The 22,457-nt window shown below is 44.7% G+C and overlaps 1 protein-coding gene across 1 annotated transcript; it reads right to left on the bottom strand.

Moving 5' to 3' along the window:
- Positions 1-10,416: 10,416 nt before the first annotated feature.
- LOC124698129 (cold and drought-regulated protein CORA-like) lies at positions 10,417-11,155 on the bottom strand. Its single transcript, XM_047230649.1, has 2 exons — positions 10,794-11,155; positions 10,417-10,467 (listed from the first exon to the last, which is right to left on the bottom strand). The coding sequence occupies exons 1-2, from the start codon at positions 11,143-11,145 to the stop codon at positions 10,424-10,426; spliced, it is 396 nt and encodes a 131-aa protein (XP_047086605.1). The 5' UTR covers positions 11,146-11,155; the 3' UTR covers positions 10,417-10,423.
- Between the last annotated feature and the right edge of the window lie 11,302 nt (positions 11,156-22,457).

The raw sequence follows: 22,457 nt of genomic DNA, 5'->3' as shown, positions 1-22,457 counted from the left end.
TATCTTTATGTTTATGATAAATGTTTACATACCATGCTATAATTGTATTAACCGAAACATTGATACATGTGTGTTATGTAAACAACAAAGAGTCCCTAGTAAGCCTCTTGTATAACTAGCTTGTTGATTAATAGATGATCATGGTTTCGTGATCATGAACATTGGATGTTGTTAATAACAAGGTTATATCATTGGATGAATGATATAATGGACACACACCCAAATAAGCGTAGCATGAGATCAAGTCATTAAGTTCAACTTGCTATAAGCTTTCGATACATAGTTACCTAGTCCTTCGACCATGAGATCATGTAAATCACTTATGCTTGGAAGGGTACTTTGATTACATCAAACGCCATCTGCGTAAATGGGTGGTTATAAAGGTGGGATTAGGTATTCGGAAAGTATGAGTTGAGGCATATGGATCAACGAGTGGGATTTGTCCATCCCGATGACGGATAGATATACTACGGGCCCTCTCGGTGGAATGTCGTCTAATTAGCTTGCAAGCATATGAATGGTTCATAAGAGACCACATACCACGGTACGAGTAAAGAGTACTTGTCATGAGACGAGGTTGAACAAGGTATAGAGATACCGATGATCAAACCTCGGACAAGTAAAATATCGCGTGACAAAGGGAATCGGTATCGTATGTTAATGGTTCATTCGATCACTAAGTCATCGCTGAATGTGTGGGAGCCATTATGGATCTCCGGGTCCCGCTATTGGTTATTGATCGGAGAAGAGTCTCGATCATGTCTGCATAGTTCACGAACCGTAGGGTGACACACTTAAGGTTCGATGTTGTTTAAGTAGATATGGAATATGAGATGGAGACCGAATGTTGTTCGGAGTCTCGGATGGGATCCAGGACATCACGAGGAGGTCCGGAATGGTCCGGAGAATAAGATTCATATAAGGGAAGTCGTCTTCCGAGGTTCGGGAAAAATATCGGTATTTTGACCGAAGCTTCTAGAAGGTTCTAGTGGGCCACCGATGGGCCCACCACCTCGGGAGGGGCCACATGGGCCGAAAAGGTGCTGCCTAGCCTAAATGGGCTGGGCACACCATGCTAACCAGCCCAACCCCAAGCAAGCTTGAGGGACAAGTTTCCCATAACTTAAGGGCTAAGTTTCCCCGAAACTTGAGGGTCAAGTTTGCCCTTTTTGTGGGCCGGCCCAAGGAGGAAAAGTAAGGGCCAAGGCATCCCATGGCTGCTCCCTCCCCTATATAAAGAGGGGACAAGCAAGGGTGCTAGGGGTTGAAGAACTAAGAAACCCTAGTCACCATCCTCTCTCTGTCCTTGCTCTCGTACCGGCTTGGCGAAGCCTGCGCAGAAATCTTCTCCACCACCACCACCACGCCGTCGTGCTTGTTGGGATTTCGAGAAGGATCTACTACATCCGCTGCCCGCTGGAACGGGGAGAGGATGTCTTCATCGACACCGTACGTGTGATCGAGTACGGAGGTGCTGCCCGCTTGCAGCACTAGAAGGACTACATCTCGAACTTGAGTTCGGCAAGAGTACGACTACATCAACAACGAGATCTAATCTCGTAGGCTTTGGAAATCTTCGAGGGTTAGTCTCACATATCAATCTCGTTGCTCCGATCTTGTAGATTAGATCTTGGGTGTTCCATAGATTAGATCTTGGATTTATTCGTCTTGCGGTAGGAAATTTTTTGTTTTCTATGCTACGAACCCCATCACATATCATACAGGAAATTGAAACTAGTTGTAGGTGATCTCCCAACGGACGTGGGCATGCCCCTTTCGAGTTGGGACCAAATCCTTCTCGGATCCTTGTCCATTTTCCTGTCCCGTAGCTCCCTTTGGAGCTCGTGGTTTCTTTTGCTTCTTCGGTGAAAAAAACATCACCATGCTCACCCGGTTTGTTACGTTGTCTTGTAGACCCTTGTCCATTTTCCTGTCCCGTAGCTCCCCCTGGAGCTCGTGGATTCTTTTGCTTATGACGGTGAATTAACATCTGTTGATCCTGGTACTAATCAAAGAAGAAGATCCTTCGCCGCGAACCGTTCCTCCCAAGTCGATCCCCTCTCGAGCGACTCTAAGGGACCCCGCCACCGCCTACAAGGCCGCCCTCCACCGCCCTCCTGGCCATCGCTGCTGCCCTCACCGGCGACAGTGGTGGCGCCCACCCGATGGTGGGTAGGGGAGGCGCATCCTGGAGGTTTCTCACGGGAGGAGGTGGGAGATCGGTTCAGCTGATCCTTGGCCGGCGCTTGAGGTCTCTGGCGGGAGGCGTCGAGGAGGAGGGGTGAGGCGCCTGTGGTGGCGCCCTGACCCGCGAGATCTGGTGGATGGCTGCTGCTCGATCCGGTGATCGTGGGATAGTCCGGTCCTGCACTGGATCCCCTTTTCTCCCTCTTCTTCCTTTGCTGCATCGGAGTCGACCATCGGTGTGGGGACCTGTTAGTCTTGCGAATAATAGCGGTGGTCCTAAGACTTCTTCTCGCGCCAAGATGCTGATTTGCCGGTGCTTGTCCTCATCTTGGCGGATGAGCCATGTTTCGGAAGGCTCCGTCGACGCTCCATTGGGCGAATCAAGCTTGGAGATTGCCGGATCGGGTGAAATTCGGTCGTGCGCGCACCCATGTTTTTCTCTGGCCGTTTTGTTTCAGAGGGAGCGCTTCGAAGCTCTGCTAGCGGTTATTATCATGGAACACGTTCTCGTTCCGTGGTGCTGGCGAAGAATGACATGGAAGCCGAGATCTGAAGTCTTGCAACGGTGACTCGAGTCTTGGTGTCGAGGAGGATTCGTCTTGGTGATTTGTGCCTTGGAGCAGCGGCATGCGAGTGGGGGCGACGGTACAGAAGAAGTTTAAAGTCTTACCTTTCAGGGTGAACATCTAAGGTATGTCCTTAATTGGTTGTGCCCGGCAATATCCTTGTTGAAGATATTGTTTTGAGAGTGAGAACTTTTCTTCAGGGTGAAAACATAAGGCGATAACAACTCTTGTGCACTGTTACCTTCTTGGAGGCGTCGCTTTTGGAGAAACTGAACTTCTGGTGCTGTCTTGGTGGTATTAGTGTTGTTGTTTTATAGGTTTAGATCGCGGGAATTTTCCTTTTTAGTAATTTTTTTCTTTTTTAGATATGTGCATCCGTAATGTCGCTAGGGCAGTGCGTTGTTGCAGAGGCTAGGTGTAATTAGTATCTCTGTGATATTAATACTCCCTCCATACGGCTGGGGCTTCTCCGCCGAGTCAGGCACTTGGCTTTGAGAAGATTTGTGTTGTTGATGCTGCAATCTCTTCCTCGCCTGTGTCCAGCAGGCGTTTGGTTCCTATTGCTGATGGGGTTGTTAAGTCAGGGTTGTTGGCAACTGAGCCCGGAGCTGTCGTCGCTAGAGAGGTTTGCGATTTTCTCGCCACCTTGGCTGCTGCCTTTCCTAGATCCACAGTTGATTGACGGGTACCCCCAATGCCATGGAGTGCCCTTGTCAGTGCGTGTTGGAGTGTTCGTTCGTGTCGTCTTGTGGTCGTTTTGTGTTGGCTAGAGTGGGTGCGGCCCGTTGTGTTGGGTCGTCGCGGCCTCTTGTTGTAGGTTTTCGCATGATTTTCTCCTAAAAACTGTGCACTCTCTTCTTAATTAATGGATGAGGCAAAGCTTTTGCCTCCGTTTCAAAAAAAAAAAATACTCCCTCCATACCGAATTATAGGGCAGTTACACTTTTCGAGAAAAAACTTTGACTAACAATTTGGTTAATAAAATGTATTATATATATTACAAAAATTATACCATTGGAAACTTTTTTGAATATGAATCCAATGATATAATTTTTGTAACATATATCTTATATTTTGATGATCAAATTTATAATTAAACTTTTTTCTCGAAATGCATAATTTCCCTGTAAACCGGTATGGAGGTAGTATATGGTCTTTGTCGAAAAAAAGCTCCACCTCTACCGCTGTTACGCTTAGGAGATCGCGCGAAAGAACGAGCCTGACCAGCCAATGTAGTCAGTAGCTGAACGGGTCCCTTGTGTCTTCTTCTTTTTATCATCAGGGGCACACAACCGATCAGCACAATAAGGAAGCTTCGCTTCAGTAACCCTCTCACCAAGATTCTTACATCCCAATGATGAGAAGAAACAATAATGTGGCACTTCTTCATACTGAACATCAAATCATTCTGTCACTTTCCGTCGTTGAGAGAAGACGGTGACTCCCCGCATAAATGGTTTGTCAACATCCACCTCCACACTGGCACACATGAAACTGCCCCAGCACCGTCCAGAAGTATCGCATTCCACCACAGGTACACAACCATCCACTCCAAGCGATCTATTCCTGCTGCATGCATGCGTGACAACAGAAGAAAATAAAAGCCCCAACTACCACACCAATCAACTAAATCGTGCGCGTTAGGACGTAGATACCTGGAGTTTGTCTTGATAGCAAACACCTAGCAAGTTTTGATGTCAACTCGTGCTCATCAATATTTTCTTGCTTTTCGGCGCCAACTAGCAGCATACTATTTTTGGATATGTATAGACGAACTTTTTCTTTAGGTTGTTACACGTTGTTTTTAATAAGACTGACAATGAAGCAGCTGAGCACTAAACATACAAAAATAGCAGCGTACTTGTACTTCATAATTCATATGGTATCTTCTGGTGCTTTGGCATTGCAGCTCATATACTCCGGTGCCATAGTTGAGGTATGCATGAGAAAGCACTAATTAGGGAGTGATCCCTAGTAAGCCTAGACACCAAATATCCAAAAATATCCCATGGTCACTTTGGACCAACTTCAAAATTTTGACCCATTCTATTTTTGCCCTTTTCAAAAGGGTTTACCTAGTGTTTTAATTTCAATCCAATGCCCATATCCATATTAGAAGCCCAACTAGTGCACCCACCTTGGATCAAGAGCATGTCAAAAACCTCACCAAAATGCCAAACCCTTTTATTGTTGTTTCTGAACTTTTAAAATATTTGAATCCTCAAATTTTTCTTGGATGGCCAACTTGAATTTGAGATGCACCCTTTGATGCTCTACAAGCACCTAAAAGCCCAAGTTCAAATTCTTTCAAAACCCTTTCAAAATATGTTGCAGTGATGCGGGGCATCTATTGCAAAAATCCCAAACCTCCACAATCTTCCGTTTTGTTTCCCAAATACCTTTCTGAATTTTTAGGTTTTACTAAATGTTCAAACTCTCTGGATTCTCAACTTTCGAATTTAAAGATACTTCCAATTAAAAATTTATAGATCTCCTTCTCATGCTTCCAACAAACACCAGAACTCCTTCGTCCATGTCTCCGGTGCCGGCGAGTTCCCTGTCACCTTCCCGGATGACCCTGCCAGCTCGCTCTCATCCCAGTTTTCTCACGGTACCATTCATGGGATTCAGTTTTGTTAAGGGTTTGCAAAATAATTCATGGTGGTTCAGAAAAATCACACCGGTTAAATTTTTTCACGACGTTCAAAATTAAACTGTTAAGGGTTTGCAAAAAATTCATGGTGATCCAAAAAATCAAGGTGGTTAATTTTTTTTACAACGTTCAAAAATTAAATTGGGGTTTAAACATTATTCACAAATTTAAATGTCCACGGTATTGAAAACATGTTCACGGTTCTAAACATATTTTTAAAATTACCAAACTGCCTATGTAAAATTAAAAGAAACTAGATAAAAATAGTTTTATTAAAAATAAAACAATTTGATTCATTTTGGATACACACAAATGTTGGCACACTAGTTGAGTTGTACATGTGGAATCTATACAAAAGAAGTAGCAAAAGGTGGAAAGCATACATAATTACACAAACAATAATCCTAGGCCTGCGGAAAAGTGAAACACAAAGAAGCATAACAAGCCATCGTGGCATCGTGCATTCCAGATTGCGACCTCAACGGACGACGCGGAGAAACACGAACGTCCACGCCGGAATTGTGCTTCGGCTTGTGCGTCTGTACTAGTTACGGCTCAGGTCCAATGCTCCGAAGCCCACGCCCGTGAAGCCAACCACACCGATCGTGATTGATCCAGATTTGCTAGTTTCAGCCGCTCTCGCGCAGGAAGCAATCGACGCTCAAGCCCGGGCAAGAGCCGGGTAATAGGGGCGATGCGTCCGCCTATGGAGTAAGCCGAACTGGACAGAACTTTTCTGGCATACGTGACGGTTTGAGGAGTGAACGAGAAATAGAATCGGAGGAATTGGTGGTTGTGGGTGTTACCGAGTTGGCGACGCAGAGGCTGCGCGCCTTCTCGACGACTTCATCGGCCTTGTTGCGCAGGTCCTCCTCCACGTACCCCACCACGTCTCCGGCAACGGCTGAAATAAAATGATCGTATCCCCAGAATTCAGTCAGTCAGTCAGTCAGAGCTTGCTCCGATCCATCAAGCAGGTGAATTCCAAACCTGAAGACGGAACGATGAAGGATTCAAGAGGGGGGTTGACGTACCGGCGCCGCCCATGGTGCAGCCTGCTTGGCGTGGACGACGACGAGCTCCGTCGCCACGTACCTCACGGTCCACTCAAGTGCGCTGTAGCTGTCGTCCACGCCGACCACCAACACCGTCTTGAGAGTCCTAAATTCCAAATTAATAGCCGACTAAGTTGGTGACATGCAATTCCTGATTCTACTGTATCTGTACTTGGGATTCAAAGTCTTTATGAACTTTCTTCCAAGGTTTACCTGAAGCCGCTCCCGTCCTCCTCGTCGGGGCCTTCTTCGCCCTTCGAGCACTCATCGCTCGCCTCCGGACCAAGCCGGAGGCCTGAAGACGGCGAACCAAGACGACGACAATGTGACCGACAATTGACACAAGAAATCGAGGCACGAGGCAGTTATCTTTGTGGCGAATCAATTTGAAAATCTATTCGACTTCATCTTATTTCTGGTGAAACTTGTTTCACATCTTTTACATTGTAACAAGAAGTTGAATGAGAAACTGGTTAAACAGATTCAGTCACAATTTTTTTTTTATATGCAGTCACAGTTATTACTATAAGCAGTTAATCTAGTGGCAAAGAGTTTGGTATCTTTTTACTTGCTTACTCATCACCAGTGGAATCTTCAATACATCTCCTTTTCCTTCCTTCTCCGGATTAATCAACTCCTGCTCAATCACCCCAAGCTTCCCAGGAAGTCCTGATGATCCTACATCCACCTTCCAAGGTGATTCTCTCCTGTTTAGAAAAAGGTGGTTTACACAAGGTAATTGATGAGTAACAATCATTCAGTTGCTGCTACACTGCAAAACTGATGTACAAAGAGATAGTGTCTAACCTGAATGCTCTAAGAGCTGTGGCGGCTAGGTCAGGATGAAGGGAACGAGTCCCTTATAAAGCATCTTCAGAACACTCTCTAACATGGGCCACATGGGCCAAGTAGGTAAGTCACACAGCCAGGCCCAATACCTCTTCAACACTCCCCTCAAGATGGGTGATAGATATCTATCATTCCCATCTTGTCACATGCCAGGTTGCATTCTCCGGTTCCCAAACCTTTGGTTAAGCAATCTGCAATTTGTTGCGCTGATCCGACATGCTCTATCTTAATGATCCCATCATCGAGTTTTTCTTTGATGAAGAATCTGTCTATCTCAATATGCTTTGTTCTCGTCATGCTCGCATCGGGTTATGTGCTAGGTTAATAGCAGACACATTGTCACACCATACATTTATGCAGCTATTCTTCAACACCTTTAGTTCACTTAACAGATTCCTTACCCACAACATTTCACTCAGCCCTTGAGACATGGCTCTATATTCTGCTTCAGCTGTTGATTTGGAAACCACTTGTTGTTTCTTGCTCCTCCATGACACCAAGTTTCCTCCAAGGAAAACACAATACCCTGAAGTTGATCTTCGGTCATCTAGGCAACTTGCCCAATCAGCATCACAGTATCCATCGACATCAAGATGTCCGTTGCTCTTGAACCACAAGCCCTTTCCTGGAGTTCCTTTCAAGTATCGCAAGATTCTGTAGACTGCTTCAAGATGTTCACTTCTAGGCTCATGCATATATCTGCTCACTACACTCACTGCAAAGGCAATGTCTGGTCGTGTATGACATAAATACAACAGCCTCCCCACTAGTCTCTGATATCTCCCTTTATCCACATGATCCCACGATTGTCTTGTCACTTTATGATTTTGATCAATTGGGGTTGAAGCTGCACGACAGCCCAGCATACCAACATCATCGAGAAGATCGAAAGTATACTTTCTTTGAGACAGAGCTATTCCTTTTGCTGACCTGGTCACTTCTATACCAAGAAAGTACTTTAGTCGGCCAAGATCCTTTACTTCAAAGGCCTTACTCAAACACTTCTTTAGCCTTGCTATCTCTCCTTCGTCATCCCCGGTAATAATGATATCATCCACATACACCGCAAGAATAGTAATCTTTCCCTTAAAATGTCTATAAAACAACTGTATGGTCCCCATTGCACTCGTCCGTATCCCATGTCACGGATCGCACGCCTCGAATTTGTCAAACCAAGCTCTCGGGGACTGTTTCAATCCATAAAGAGATTTTTTCGGTCTACATACCTTGCCTCGTGGTTTCAGCTGAAGAGAAGCCGGGTGGAATTTCCATGTAAACTTCTTCATGCGGATCTCCATGTAGAAAAGCATTCTTAACATCAAGTTGGTGTAACGGCCACCCAAAATTTGTTGCACATGATATCAAAATCCTCACTCGTGTTCATCTTCGCCACTCGGTGCAAAGGTCTCATCATAATCGATGCCATAGGTCTGGGTGTACCCTCTTGCCACAAGTCTTGCCTTGTATCTTTCAATCTTTCCTTGTGCATTTTGTTTCACAGTGTAAACCCATTTACAACTGACAACCCTTTTTCCTGTTGGAAGAGTTACTAACTCCCAAGTTTTGTTCTTTCTCAATGCCTGTAGTTCTTCCAACATGGCAGCACGCCATTTTTTGTCCTCCTTTGCTACCTTCCAGTTAGTTGGAATAGATATCGATCGTAGGGAAGCAACAAATGCTTTGTAGGAAGGAGACGGGGCTTCATATGACACAAAGTTGCCTATGTCGCATTCATCATATTTTTTCCGTAGTCTCCCAACACAAGCCCGAGTTCCTTTCCTTAAAGCAATTGGTAGATCCATTTGTCCTTCTCCCATCGTTGTCGAGTCCCGGTCAACTTGACTTTCACTCGATGAAACGATCTCGCAGTTGTCCCGATGTTCAACTTGTAACTCTTGTTGTTCCCCCGAACATGTTGCGCACCCACCTGTCTTCTACTATAAACTTGAAGATTTTGTTCCTCATTCAGCCTTCTCCATCTCTGCGGTAAATTCTGGCCTTCTCCATCTCCATCCTGTCTTCCTGGAATGAGACCCACTATTGGTTGAGGTTGTGATTCTGAGTTTGTCTCCCCCTGCATCAGTTCACTCTCCCCCTCTTGACCAGTCCCGTGAGGTGGAAAATGGTCAAGATCTTCGAATAATATGCTCAGATCAGTCTTCTCTCCATAAAATGGTTCAGATTCCCGAAAAGTGACATCCATGCTCACAAATGTCCTTCGTTCTGAAGGGCTCCAACACTTGTAACCTCTTTGTCCAGAAGAATACCCGAGAAAAATACATTTCAGAGCTCGAGGATCCAGTTTGCTCACTGAGGGCCTGTGATCTCTAACAAAGCATGTGCATCCAAATAGTTTTGGAGGAACAACAAATGTATTATCCTTCAGAATTAATTCACATGGAGATTTCATACCTGTCACCCTCAATGGTGTACGGTTGATCAAATAAGTTACAGTCAGGACAGCTTCATTCCAGAGAAATTTAGGCACATTCATGGTGAACATTAAGGCCCGAGCAACCTCCAGTATGTGACGATTTTTCCTTTCAGCCACACCATTCTGTTGAGGCGTATCTGGACATGATGTTTGATGCAAGATTCCCTGCTCAGACATGAAAGCACCAAATATTTTGTTAACATATTCCGTACCATTGTCGGTGCGAATAGCTTGTATTTGTACATTGAACTGATTCTCGCACAAGAGCATAGAATTTTTTGAAACACGGGAACACTTCATCCTTGTGTCGCATGAGGTAGATCCAAGTCATCCGTGAGTAACAGTCAATAAAGGTTACAAAATACTTTGCGCCACTTATAGATACCACTGGACATGTCCATACATCAGAATGAACCAACACAAACGGAGAGATACTTCTAATCCCCTTACTCACATAAGAGGTTCTAGTATGTTTGGCATACTCACAAGCATCACACTTGAGCTTGCTTCTGTCAACACCCCTCATTACATCAGGAAATATTTGATACATTTTGTCAAAAGAGACATGTCCCATTCGACAGTGATGGATTAGAGCTCTAGTCTCCTTGTCTTCAGTGACATCCACTAGTCCTTGATTCCCATCCTCGTTTGGCACGCTGCGGTCCATGACCACAGTCCGCTATGCCTGGTCCCAGTCCCAAGCTTCCTGCTCGTCACCCTCTCCTGTATCGAGCACATATATCTGTTAATGGTCACTTGGCAGTCAATCTGATCAACCAGGTAGCTGAGAGACACTAAGTTCACAGGAAAGGCAGGCACATATAACACCGATGATAGTTCAATAACAGGATTACATTTAACTGTCCCAACTCCTCTAATAGGTTGTGCTGTGCCATCTGCTGTATGTATAGTTTCCTGATGTGTAGGAGAATATTGAATATAGGACTCAAATTCCTTCAGATTTCCAGTAACATGTTTGGATGCCCCTGAGTCTAATACCCAGCCTCTATTAATTGAATGTGCTGCTACTGATGCATTTTCAGTATTACCTTTATTGGTGTCGACAAAGTTGGCGAAGTTGCCAAAGCTTGAAGTAGTAGCTTCTGATCCCTCTCTAGGCTCTCTGGTTACAGGTTGTTTGCCTTCACTTGATGCAGCCATATTTGCCCTATGAGCCCCTTCTCCATGCCAAGGACCAGCAACCCAGCCACGGCCACCTCTGTTGTTGTTGCCAACCCAACCACGACCACCTCTGTGGTTGTGGCCACCTCTGTGGTTGTAACCGCCACCTCTGTAGTTGTATCCTCTTCCTCTTCCCCTTATTGATGAAGTACAGAATCTGCTCAAGTGCCCTGATTCTCCACAGGTAAAACAGTCTCTTGTTTCGTTCCTTGTTGTCATTGCAAAGGCAGATTGCGAGAGATCTGTTCGCTGCGTCCGACAGATTTTAGACGGACCTCCTCTTGTGACATGGCTGAGATAGCTTCATCAAGGGAAGGAAGCTTGGGCTGGTGCGAGTAAGGTAGCACGTCTCGCTCTCAAAACGAGAGTTCAGCCCCTTCGAAACTTCATCACACGGCGGCGTTCCACATATTGTTTAACAGTCACCACACACTCGAATGAGGAAGCTCTAGGGGATCACAGTGATCCAAATCAGACCAGAGACGCTGCAACTCAGCCACATACACCATCAGGTCCTTCTCACCTTGACGCAAATCGTGCACAGCATCCTCAATCTGCGCCATCAGCATCAGATTTCCCTTTCCCGAGTACATTTTCGACAAAGTACTCCAAACCTCCGCAGCATTTGGAAGCCCCTCAGCTGAAGCAGCAATAGAGGGGGTCAAAGAGTTCAGCAGCCAAGCAAAAATCAAGGAGTCTGTCGCACTCCATTTCTTCCAGTCTGCACTCCCCTTATCTTCCGGTTCAGCAGCACTTCCCTGAACATGCCCATCCAGGCCTTTTGTTCTCAGAATGAGCAATGCTCTCCTTGACCAACTCAGGTAGTTGCTCATCCCTTCTAACTTTACCTCATTTGGCATGAGCTCCACCTTCTGCACCATCTCTGCTTGTGAAACACGAGCAGCACCCCTTCGGCGAAGTGCTCTCGGCATTCTTGGCCACGAGAAGCTGGGCCAGCTTCTCAAGAGCTGTTGTGAGCTCGTCCCCCATCTTGCACAGCACCAGCAAACACTCCTCCGGTCCACTTCCTCTCAGCACAGCACCACCGGAACCCACGCCACCTCCTGAATCGGCACCACCACCCGTGCGGTCCTCCCGACTCCACCTTAGGCCACTGCTGCAGTCACCATCGCCACCTCCATCGCCCCTTGCTCTGATACCATGATGTACAAAGAGATAGTGTCTAACCTGAATGCTCTAAGAGCTGTGGCGGCTAGGTCAGGATGAAGGGAACGAGTCCCTTATAAAGCATCTTCAGAACACTCTCTAACATGGGCCACATGGGCCAAGTAGGTAAGTCACACAGCCAGGCCCAATACCTCTTCAACAAAAACTATGTGCTTCAGTTAGACAGTTACCTTGGCACAGTATGCTTTTGTGTTGTACATTGACTCAACTGACTCAACCGATTCGTCCTTCATGTTCTACAAGATGCAAGTTAACATAAGTGATACGATACAGATGGACAAAAGTGTTCCCAATCTAACAATGATCCATCAGTCTAACCGAGTCATGCTTTTGTGCTTTTCTCGAAAGCATAGCCATGGGATCCAGCATGTGCATGATCCATCCTGATTACTCTTATCCAACTTCCAGTGAAAGATTTAATGATAAGGACGAGCAGATGTCTATTGGGCCCTTCAGACTTTAGATATGCTTCTCAGTATGCACCTTATTCTGGAACTGCTTCACTGCAATCTTTTGAGCAACAGTTTTATGACGATGTCATGAAGATAGGATCAGTAAAGGAGGAAAAACAGGATTCTGTTAAAATGCCGCTTCAAAATAATGGATTGGATTATTTTCAGTCCCATGATAATCTGAATGCTCCTACGCTGGATCACGACTCTTCTGTTCCGAAATTTATGTATTCACAAGTCCTTCCCACTGCTTCTGTTCAAGTAGGCTTAGCATCTTCTTTCCATCCAAGTTACAGTGCTAATAGCCTAGACACTTATACAGCATCAAAAGCTATTTCTCCTACTCAGGGTTCAGAGTGTAATGAAGATGATCGCCAATCTAGTGAAGCTTTTGAATCTGGGTGTTCTGAATTTCAAGTTGACATGTCAGATCACAGTAATAAGAATTCACCACCTCACCCTGGACAAGTTTTTCATTCTGAGTGGATTCCAAGGGAGCGGGCAGGGGTTCTGAACCGGTCATCTAAATCGGATGATCCACGTAATTCTCAAATTCTGATTCTTCAATCACAAGCTGGTGTGGTAAATGAATCTATTGCAGAAGCCATTGATCCTGCAGTTGAGGGGAATGAAAAAACAAATTTAATCACATGGGCAATAAATTTGAATGATCCAGCTACTGTTGATAGTCTCACACAGTTTGAGAAAGAATACAGCAATACTGCACAAGATACTTCTCCTTTTAATAAATAACTGTTTGGTGAGAAGCCTGCACCGCCGGGTGGACGACCACACCTCTCTGCACCGCATCCGCTTCACCATCCTGTAAAAACGGTGACAGCCAATCTTTCAGTAAAAATTGATTGCTTCCATGCTACAATAAGATAACTAGCGAACGAAGATGCTATACCAAGATAACTAGGACGTGTAATCTTATAAATTTGTTGATAATGGTGCTATATTAGTTCAGCGACACAAGTGAGAACAAGCAACAAAAAACATGCGGCGAAGTTCATAATGCTAATGCATGTATCACCAACAAGGTTGTAGCTTCAGCTAAAAAATGATTCTATACTAAGGGAAACACCTTTGGCAGGCCAAAAAAAACATGGATAGGTTTGATCGACGTGACACTACTGTATTTCTGAAATTCGCAGCAACTGCATTATGATATTTGTAATGAACTTTGTAAAGTAACCAGTTAACTATGTCTTGCTCTTAGAGTCAATCTTTCACTAAAATTGGATTGGATTCAAGCAGGTGTATTGCTTGCAAGCTGCAGCAAGATTATATGTAACAAACTGTCTGAATTTTGAAGTATCAGACAGCCCTCATCAGACTGGTATGATATATTGCTCTTCATTATCCTCCCGCACCCCTCCTCCCGCACCCCTCCCAAACCCTAAACACACCCCGCCGCTGCCGCCGCCGCCGGTAGCGCCTCCGGGCAAAGGCCGCGGGGCTTGGCGGCGGCCTCTCCTTGTTGCCGCGCTGGGACGGCGACCGGGATCCCTCGACGCTCGCTGCGGCCGGTCGGATTTGGTGATGGGCGGCGGCGGCGGCCAGACCTCTGCGCGACGGCCAGAAGCGGCAGCCCCTTGCCTTCCGCCGGATCTTCACCGCAGCACGCCGGAGGGGCTGGTGGCGGGCAGCGGCCAGGCCATGATCTGCGCCACTTCCCCCCCCCCCTCCTCTCGGCCGTGTGTGGAGGCGATCTCGGGTTTCTCTCGCGCCACGAGGTCGCCCGGGGCAGCAGCCTTGGGTACGACGGTGGAGGTGGCCATCTTCTTCGTCGGAGAGGGTCGGCCTGCGGTTGGTGGTGGTGGATCCATCGATCTATCACCGCTTTCCGGCGGCATGATGGAGGAGCTTGGAAGCCGGCGTCGGTGTCGCCGGTGGTGGGTTGGAGTGGGCAGCCCGGATGGTCGCCGACGTGGGGGTTCGACCTGAATAAAGGCGGCGGTCCTAGGACCTCTCTTGCGTGAAGAGGAGGACCTACCGGAGGCCTGGACTCGTGATCTGGCCGGATTGTTGAGTTCCGGAAGGCTCCGCCGATGAATGTAATAGTGCTTTTGCCTGGAGTTTGTTGGATCGGAGGTATTCGGTCGTGCGCACCCATGTTTTTATTCCGACCGATTGGTTCTGGAGGGAGCGGCGCGAAGCTCTTTTTCTTTGATTGACATCAAGTGACTATGGATCCATGATGAAAGTCGGAAGAAGAGAATTTCATGAAGGCCAGAGGGGAGCACTAGCTAAGGGAGGTTCAAGTCTTTGCGATGTTGAGGGACTTGCTTGGTGTTTCGGGCTTCACAGCAGCGGTATGAAAGTGAGGGCGACAACACAGGTGAAGTGCAGAGTCCTACCTTTCAGGGTGAAAACCCAAGGTCTGGCCTTAATTGGTTGTGCCTGGCAATGTCCTTGGTGGAGGCATTTGTTTTGAGAGCGGGGACTAGTCTGTAATTCAGGTGTTGTCTTGGCGGTGGATGTATTGCTGTTGTTAGGCCCGAGATACTGTAGCGGGACTTTTATTTCTTAGTTTTCTTTTCTTGTTTTTGGCTGTGTGCATCCATAGTGCCATTAGGGTGGTGCGTTGTTGCAGAGGCTGGGTGTAATTGGTATCTTCTTGATATTAATATATCCCCTTTATCGAAAAAAAAATCTGCAAAATTCAACAAGAAGACTACCAAGCCAAGAAAAAACGATGTTGATTATTTCCCATTTTCACTTTACACAAAGTAATTCATGGATTGAAATGTCCTTTACATGTCAACTGGGTGCATTGAGTAGAATAAGGAGGCCTTACCTGCTTCCCATAGATGGAAAAACAACTCGATTGTCATTATTTCCAGCTTGTGGATGGTTGGCACAATGCTACTTCCCACACCATTGATGTCCAACCTCGATTTATCATCATCTGAATATTGACTTGCTAGTGGAATGACTAAATGGAAGATTTCAACATACCGAATTCCCAATTATGCCATTTGTTCCAGAAGATGGCCGGGTTTCTACCTTTCTTGTGTATTCCTCCGCTTGATTGACTTATTAGAGCAAATAATTGGATATAAGCGCATGATTTTATGAGAACCACCAGTCAAAGGAATAACCATCAGCATTACATTCAGCACGAAATAAAATTATCAAATAAGATTCTTCTTCTATAAAAGCAGGTCTCAGATATAGAGACACCATTTGATGGATTATCCATCTTCTCCCCCTGATTATCATGCACAGCCTGCATAAGAAAAGAGTGCTTAGCGCAGTTAAGGAATGATAGATTGTGATAATTCAGGCTATGAAGTATTCTGGCCAAAGCATAATGAACTTATACAGAAAATTTGAATAATACAAAAAATAGATTGATTTGCAGATTAAAATGCATTATGATAATATGATCTGTTTTCAGCTATCAACTCCTGTTTTGAGCCTAAGATTTATACAACATAGTATCTGGCAGAATGCATATAACAGATTAAAACATTTATGTTTGTCTTTCTTCCCTTTTACTAACTGAGTGCATATCTTGATTTTTTTTTTGTTCCAGCTGACAGAGAGCTCACATCTTCGACAAAACTTTAGCATATGCTGAATTCATATAAATGTTAATTTTCAGTCTGGATATGGGCATAGCTAACAGGCCAAGACTGTTCTGTGATTTAACAGCTCATTGTGAAAATGGTAGCATAATGCATCAACGAATTTTCTTATATACAACAAAAAATAATAAACCTGATAGATACCTTGGCAACCACATGCATTATAATATTTGAAATCTTTACGGTACTAATAGTAACCTTGCATCCGATGGCGGTGTTTGTGCCTATGTTCCACACTATCCGTGTTTTTTATTTAATTACATGGATATTCACAGGAAGGTAATTGTATGTCATCCCCCTTAATCAGTACTATGAAAAGGCATGGTTCAGTACTATTACATAATTTAATCTAACTCCCAAGGTAAGCTTTTAAAAGGAAAATTCAGACACTGTATAGTTGACCTTGTATCTTCAGCATAATGTTACATTTTCTCTGACGAAAAAAGTTTCCCTGCATTGGCTTCAAGTTATGCTGCCCATCTGTATGGAACACCCACATACCGATGGGTATACTCCTGACTCACACAATCAATATTATGTGTTTTTTGTATGCCCCCTTAATCGCATTGAAAAGGAAATATCTTCAGAATTTAAAAACTACGCATCAACACATACCAAGTGGGAGAAGTATCTTCTATGTTTGATTGTTGTTTTATTTCTACGTTTGCTTGAGATGTATTTTTGTCCGCATCCATTGTTTAATTCAGTATGTAATTTATTTTGTCTTCCAAATAATTACATGAAGTTATGGAACAGAAGTTTGGAGCTGTGCGAAACTGTCATACAGACAAAACTAACCCAGAAAGAACCCAATCCCAGGTGACAGGTACACTCCTTATAAACTGCACAGCTTTACTTCATCTTCTCTTGAGGTACCAGTAGACACATTGTACACAATCAAACCTCGGATTGGAGCATTGTGATGTACCACTGAATCGTATTTGTATGTTTATGCTACACCATTTAGGGATTTGGTGATGATAGCTTTATAGTTCAGATTTATGCTTCTCTTTCACCTATTTCATAAGAGGTATTCGTCACACCACTGATCAATCATGTTTTCTACCAATCCTCTCATTCTTGAAGACCACTCATCCATCATGCTTTCTACCAATCTTATGATTCTTGAGGACACTCGCGGCTCGCCCTACTACAAACAGAAAGTTATCAACGTACAGAAGAGAGAGCCAAACTGAAAATTAAACAGCATTTCACTATGTTTCAGTGCTCTGTATTTGGGTATGCTCACAGCCACAGCCTAAGTGAAATTCAGGGTTGACTAAATTAAAAAAAGTTGGTAAACGCAAGCAGCTGATGCTTCACTCCACAATACCGGAGAAGAGGAAGATCCCGAGATGGATGTGGTGGGCGACGGACTCGAACGGGATTGGTGGCCCGGCTCGTGCTGTGCGAAGTCCTGTACGGCGTCAGCTCCAGCAGCGCCTTGCTATAATTCAAAAGTTCATATCTATTAATCTGTAACTCCGAATGGTATGAATATTTTTGGGAAATGTTAATATTAAGGTGCTCTATATAATAAACCAGAGTATCCAAGTTTCAAATATTTTAAATCTGTTCCAATTTTAATTTTAATTCAAACCTACATTTGGTCATATCAATTCGTCTGTAAACTCAAATCAACCCATTCTTTCACCAAATTCCCTAGAACCATGATATTCATCATTTTTAATAATTTGTTTATTTGTTTTAATATTGGAGTTTCTATTTGATTGTTCTATCTGAATTTGGAGTTTATTCAATTGCGTTTGACTTCAAGTATAGATTATGGAGAATTGTGAAAGGGTAGTACTATGCCCGACTGTTAAATACTTCATAAATCAAGAAGGAAAGTTGCATCTACATGTTTTGTCCCATTTATTTTTGTTTATTAAAGTTTAGGAATGCATGCGCTAGTTATTATTTGTTTAATCCAAGTATTTTAGAAATGGCGATGTCTTGTATAGTTATGCCCCATGGTAGAATAACCCGTAGGAATTATCACCCACTTTGTAATCTTAGGTAAATCTATAGTGGATAAAGTTCTAGTGAAATTTTGAACTATATAGTTATGCTTAGCCATGCTAAAATAAAATCGGGTGAGGGGTTCAAATGAAATGATGTTTATGAAATAAAGATGAATTTTGAAATATGGCTATCAAATAAAAAAGCATGATGCCTAGACGGCAATCAGAGGGGCAGGGGAGCGACTGAATCGCCGACGAGATCGCTAGAGTTTGGCCTGGAACTGGAACCGCCGCCTCGTGCGATCTTACAGATCCTATGTAATGGTAGATCTATACCTACCTACTAATTAAGGAAATAATGTTTTTCCCCTTTTTTTGTCTCACTTAAACTTGCCTCTGTTTTTCGTTAAAAATTACATGCACTACCACCGGTTAGTCATCAAGAAAACGTTTAGTTGTGTTTTGTTCCATGTGGTTGATCGGTAATTACATGCGCTAGAGTTTGGTATGCCATCGGCGACGTGGATGATGCGTGGCACGGACGGATTGTTTGCATGCAACCAATGGTTACCGACGTTCATGTGATGGAGGTGCGGATGCCGGTGAGATGCTAAAGATGCGACTTCCGTTGACGTTCTCGAGGTGGCAACCGGCGTGCTCGCCGTGGTCCAATGCGGCTGCGTCGTGAGTCTCATCCCATCGTCCTTGCGATGAGCATAGGTTTGCTTGATACATATGGGCATATGGCGGTAGTCATCGAAACTCCCTATTTTTGAAGCTTGTCCGGGTGTAGTCATCGGGCATGCTTGCCGTCATCTCTCCACGATGCTTGCCGAAAAGATCGATCCAGGAACATGCTCGTAAGTTAGTCTTCATTGATCCGTCTGATACATACACAAAAATACAATTATATTTCTGACACTACATCGCCGAAGCGGCCAGCGCCGCCGCAGATTCAACACCGATGCTGTTGTCATGGTTGATGGCGCGGAGGTGGAGGTGGATTGTGTGACGGGCGTTTGTGTTGGTTGGAAGGAGGTGTTGCCGCGACGTGGCCTTCGCCGCCCGGTTCTACCAGCCCCGTCTTTTGCTCGCCCTCCTGTTCCTGCTTGGCTCAAGGGTAGATGTTGCAGGTGTCTTGCTCCTGGTCATCGCGCCGCGGTTTGCTGTGACCCCTTCAGGTGCTCTCGATGCCTCGAAAACGGTCATCGGGCGCGTTTCTGCCGCAACGCTTGGCGTCCTCTCAGTTGGTTGGCAGGTCATGTCTCATCGTCGCCCCGCCAGGCGAATGCTCCTTGTCGGGCCCAAGTTGAGGTCTCGCTCCCGTCCGCCATGCCTCGTCGTCGATCCTGGGCGTCAGTTGTTGCTGCTCCTGTTAGCTCTTTGGCCTCAGCGGATACGAAATCCGCTTTGGAGGTGCAAGCTGAGTTGTTTCAGGAGGCCGTCCGTCCTATTCACGAGGCTGTTGACTCCTTGCACGGTTGGATGCTTGCGATTGGGGGCTTTCTGGAGCGGGTGGAAGCTGTGTTGGGTAGGCTCTCCCAGACGCTTACCGATCCTTTGGATCTGCCTATTGTTGGCAAAGTGGGCGCGAGTGGAGCGGGCCTTCATGGTTGTTTTGTAGGATAACGTTGCATAGAAAACAAAAAAATTTCTACCGCGAACACGCAATCCAAGCCAAGATGCAATCTAGAAGACGGTAGCAACGAGGGGATATCGAGTCTCACCCTTGAAGATATTCCAAAGCCTACAAGATGAGGCTCTTGTTGCTGCGGTAGATGTTCACTTGCCGCTTGCAAAAGCGCGTAGAAGATCTTGATCACGATCGCTTCCGGCGCCACGAACGGGCAGCACCTCCGTACTCGGTCACACGTTCGGTTGTTGATGAAGACGATGTCCACCTCCCCGTTCCAGCGGGCAGCGGAAGTAGTAGCTCCTCTTGAATCCGACAGCACGACGACGTGGTATCGGTGGTGGAGAAATCCGGCGGAGCTTCGCTTAAGCGTGCGGGATGTGGTGGAGGAGAGATACCGCTAGGGTTTGGGGAGAGAGGGGGAGGCTAGGGCGCCGGCCAAGGGCAGCCCTAGGTGGTGCGGCCAAGAGTGGGCAGCCCCCTCCCTCTCCTCCTCATTATATAGGTGGAAATCCCCAAGTGTTGGTATCCAAGTCTTCGAATAAGACCCCAACAATGAAACCTCCCATATGTAGGGAAACCTACCCAAGGTGGGAATCCCACTCCCCCCTTCCATGAGGGGGGTTGGCCGGCCACCCTAGGGGAGTCCACCTTGGACTCCTCCCCTTTAGGGTTGGCTGGCCATGCAAGGTGGAGTCCCTCCGGGACTCTACTTTCCATGGTGATTTCTTCCGGACTTTTCTAGAACCTTCTAGAACCTGCCATAAATGCACCGGATCATTTCCAAACTCGGAATATGACTTCCTATATATGAATCTTATTCTCCGGACCATTCCGGAACTCCTCGTGATGTCCGGGATCTCATCCGGGACTCCGAACAAATATTCGAACTCCATTCCATATTCAAGTTCTACCATTTCAACATCCAACTTTAAGTGTGTCACCCTACGGTTCGTGAACTATGCGGACATGGTTGAGTACTCACTCCGACCAATAACCAATAGCGGGATCTGGAGATCCATAATGGCTCCCACATATTCAACGATGACTTTAGTGATCGAATGAACCATTCACATACGATACCAATTCCCTTTGTCACGCGATATTTTACTTGTCCGAGGTTTGATCTTCGGTATCACTCTATACCTTGTTCAACCTCGTCTCCGACAAGTACTCTTTACTCGTACCGTGGTATGTGGTCTCTTATGAACTTATTCATATGCTTGCAAGACATTAGACGACATTCCACCGAGAGGGCCCAGAGTATATCTATCCGTCATCCGGATGGACAAATCCCACTATTGATCCATATGCCTCAACTCATACTTTCCGGATACTTAATCCCACCTTTATAACCACCCATTTACGCAGTGGCGTTTGATGTAATCAAAGTACCTTTCCGGTATAAGTGATTTACATGATCTCATGGTCATAAGGACTAGGTAACTATGTATCGAAAGCTTATAGCAAATAACTTAATGACGAGATCTTATGCTACGCTTAATTGGGTGTGTCCATTACATCATTCATATAATGATATAACCTTGTTATTAATAACATCCAATGTTCATGATTATGAAACTAATCATCCATTAATCAACAAGCTAGTTTAAGAGGCATACTAGGGACTTCTTGTTGTCTACATATCACACATGTACTAATGTTTCGGTTAATATAATTATAGCATGATATATAAACATTTATCATAAACATAAAGATATAAATAATAACCACTTTATTATTGCCTCTAGGGCATATCTCCTTCGAGTCTCCCACTTGCACTAGAGTCAATAATCTAGTTTACATTTGTAAAGATATAACACCTTGGCCTTCCGGTGCTTTATCATGTATTGCTCACGGGAGAGGTTTTTAGTCATCGGATCCGACACGCTCGAAACGTATGTATTTTGTAATTCATTTGCGTCTCAACGCATCACTCATTTCCAAATGAGTTGGCATTAAATATGTTTGATCTTCCGGTGGAACCTTAATTCCGCTTGTCCGAAATATGTCACTAATATTGTCACACACAATATAGCTTCAAAGTTCGACTCGTCGGAACTACACCAAGTTCTCAAAGAACCTCTTGACTTAACATCCTTTGTCATTGTCAAAATAATGACATACTCGCCTTCTTTTGTAGAATCCGTCACAATATTTAGAACTCTTCTAAATCTAGCATAGACAACTTCTAGCTCATTGTGCTACCTTTTAAACAACACTTAGTCTAATTTAAGATTGAAATTATATTTTATATGTGACAAAACCAATATCGGTGTAACACCTTACAGCGATTTGTTTCTCATTTCTTCATACAAAAAAAAATATATATATCCTTAGTTCTTCTAAAGTACTCAAGGATATTCTTATCGTCGTCCAATGATCATCATATGAATCATTCTGGTATATGCTCATAACACTTTATAGCACATGATATCTGATTGTGTACATATTATTCGTGATCTATAATCACTCATGTGTTTTTACTCATTGAGTGTCGGATACACTCAAGTCTTGTTAAACCTTCACATGACAAGAACATTTTCTTAATATTTCTATATTGAACTACTTCAATATCCATCATATGTACTTTGACTTAAACTTATTTATGTGTTTCAATCTATCTTCATAGATCTTGACACTAAATTTGTTTCAGTCCATATCCTTTCATTGAAGTTAATTCTCAATGAAACCTTTT

The sequence above is a fragment of the Lolium rigidum genome, chromosome 3 (assembly GCF_022539505.1).
Source record: "Lolium rigidum isolate FL_2022 chromosome 3, APGP_CSIRO_Lrig_0.1, whole genome shotgun sequence".
NCBI classification, from domain to species: Eukaryota; Viridiplantae; Streptophyta; class Magnoliopsida; order Poales; family Poaceae; genus Lolium; species Lolium rigidum.
The sequence above is the reverse complement of the archived record's forward strand: the minus strand, read 5'-3'. Positions and strand labels throughout refer to the sequence as shown.

Coding starts and splice junctions, on each gene's coding strand:
- LOC124698129 (XM_047230649.1), bottom strand. CDS start 11,145: ATGACAACAAGGAACGAAACAAGAGACTGTTTTACCTGTGGAGAATCA. Junction 10,468..10,793: donor CTTTGTCGACACCAATAAAG/GTAATACTGAAA, acceptor TGCTCGATACAG/GAGAGGGTGACGAGCAGGAA.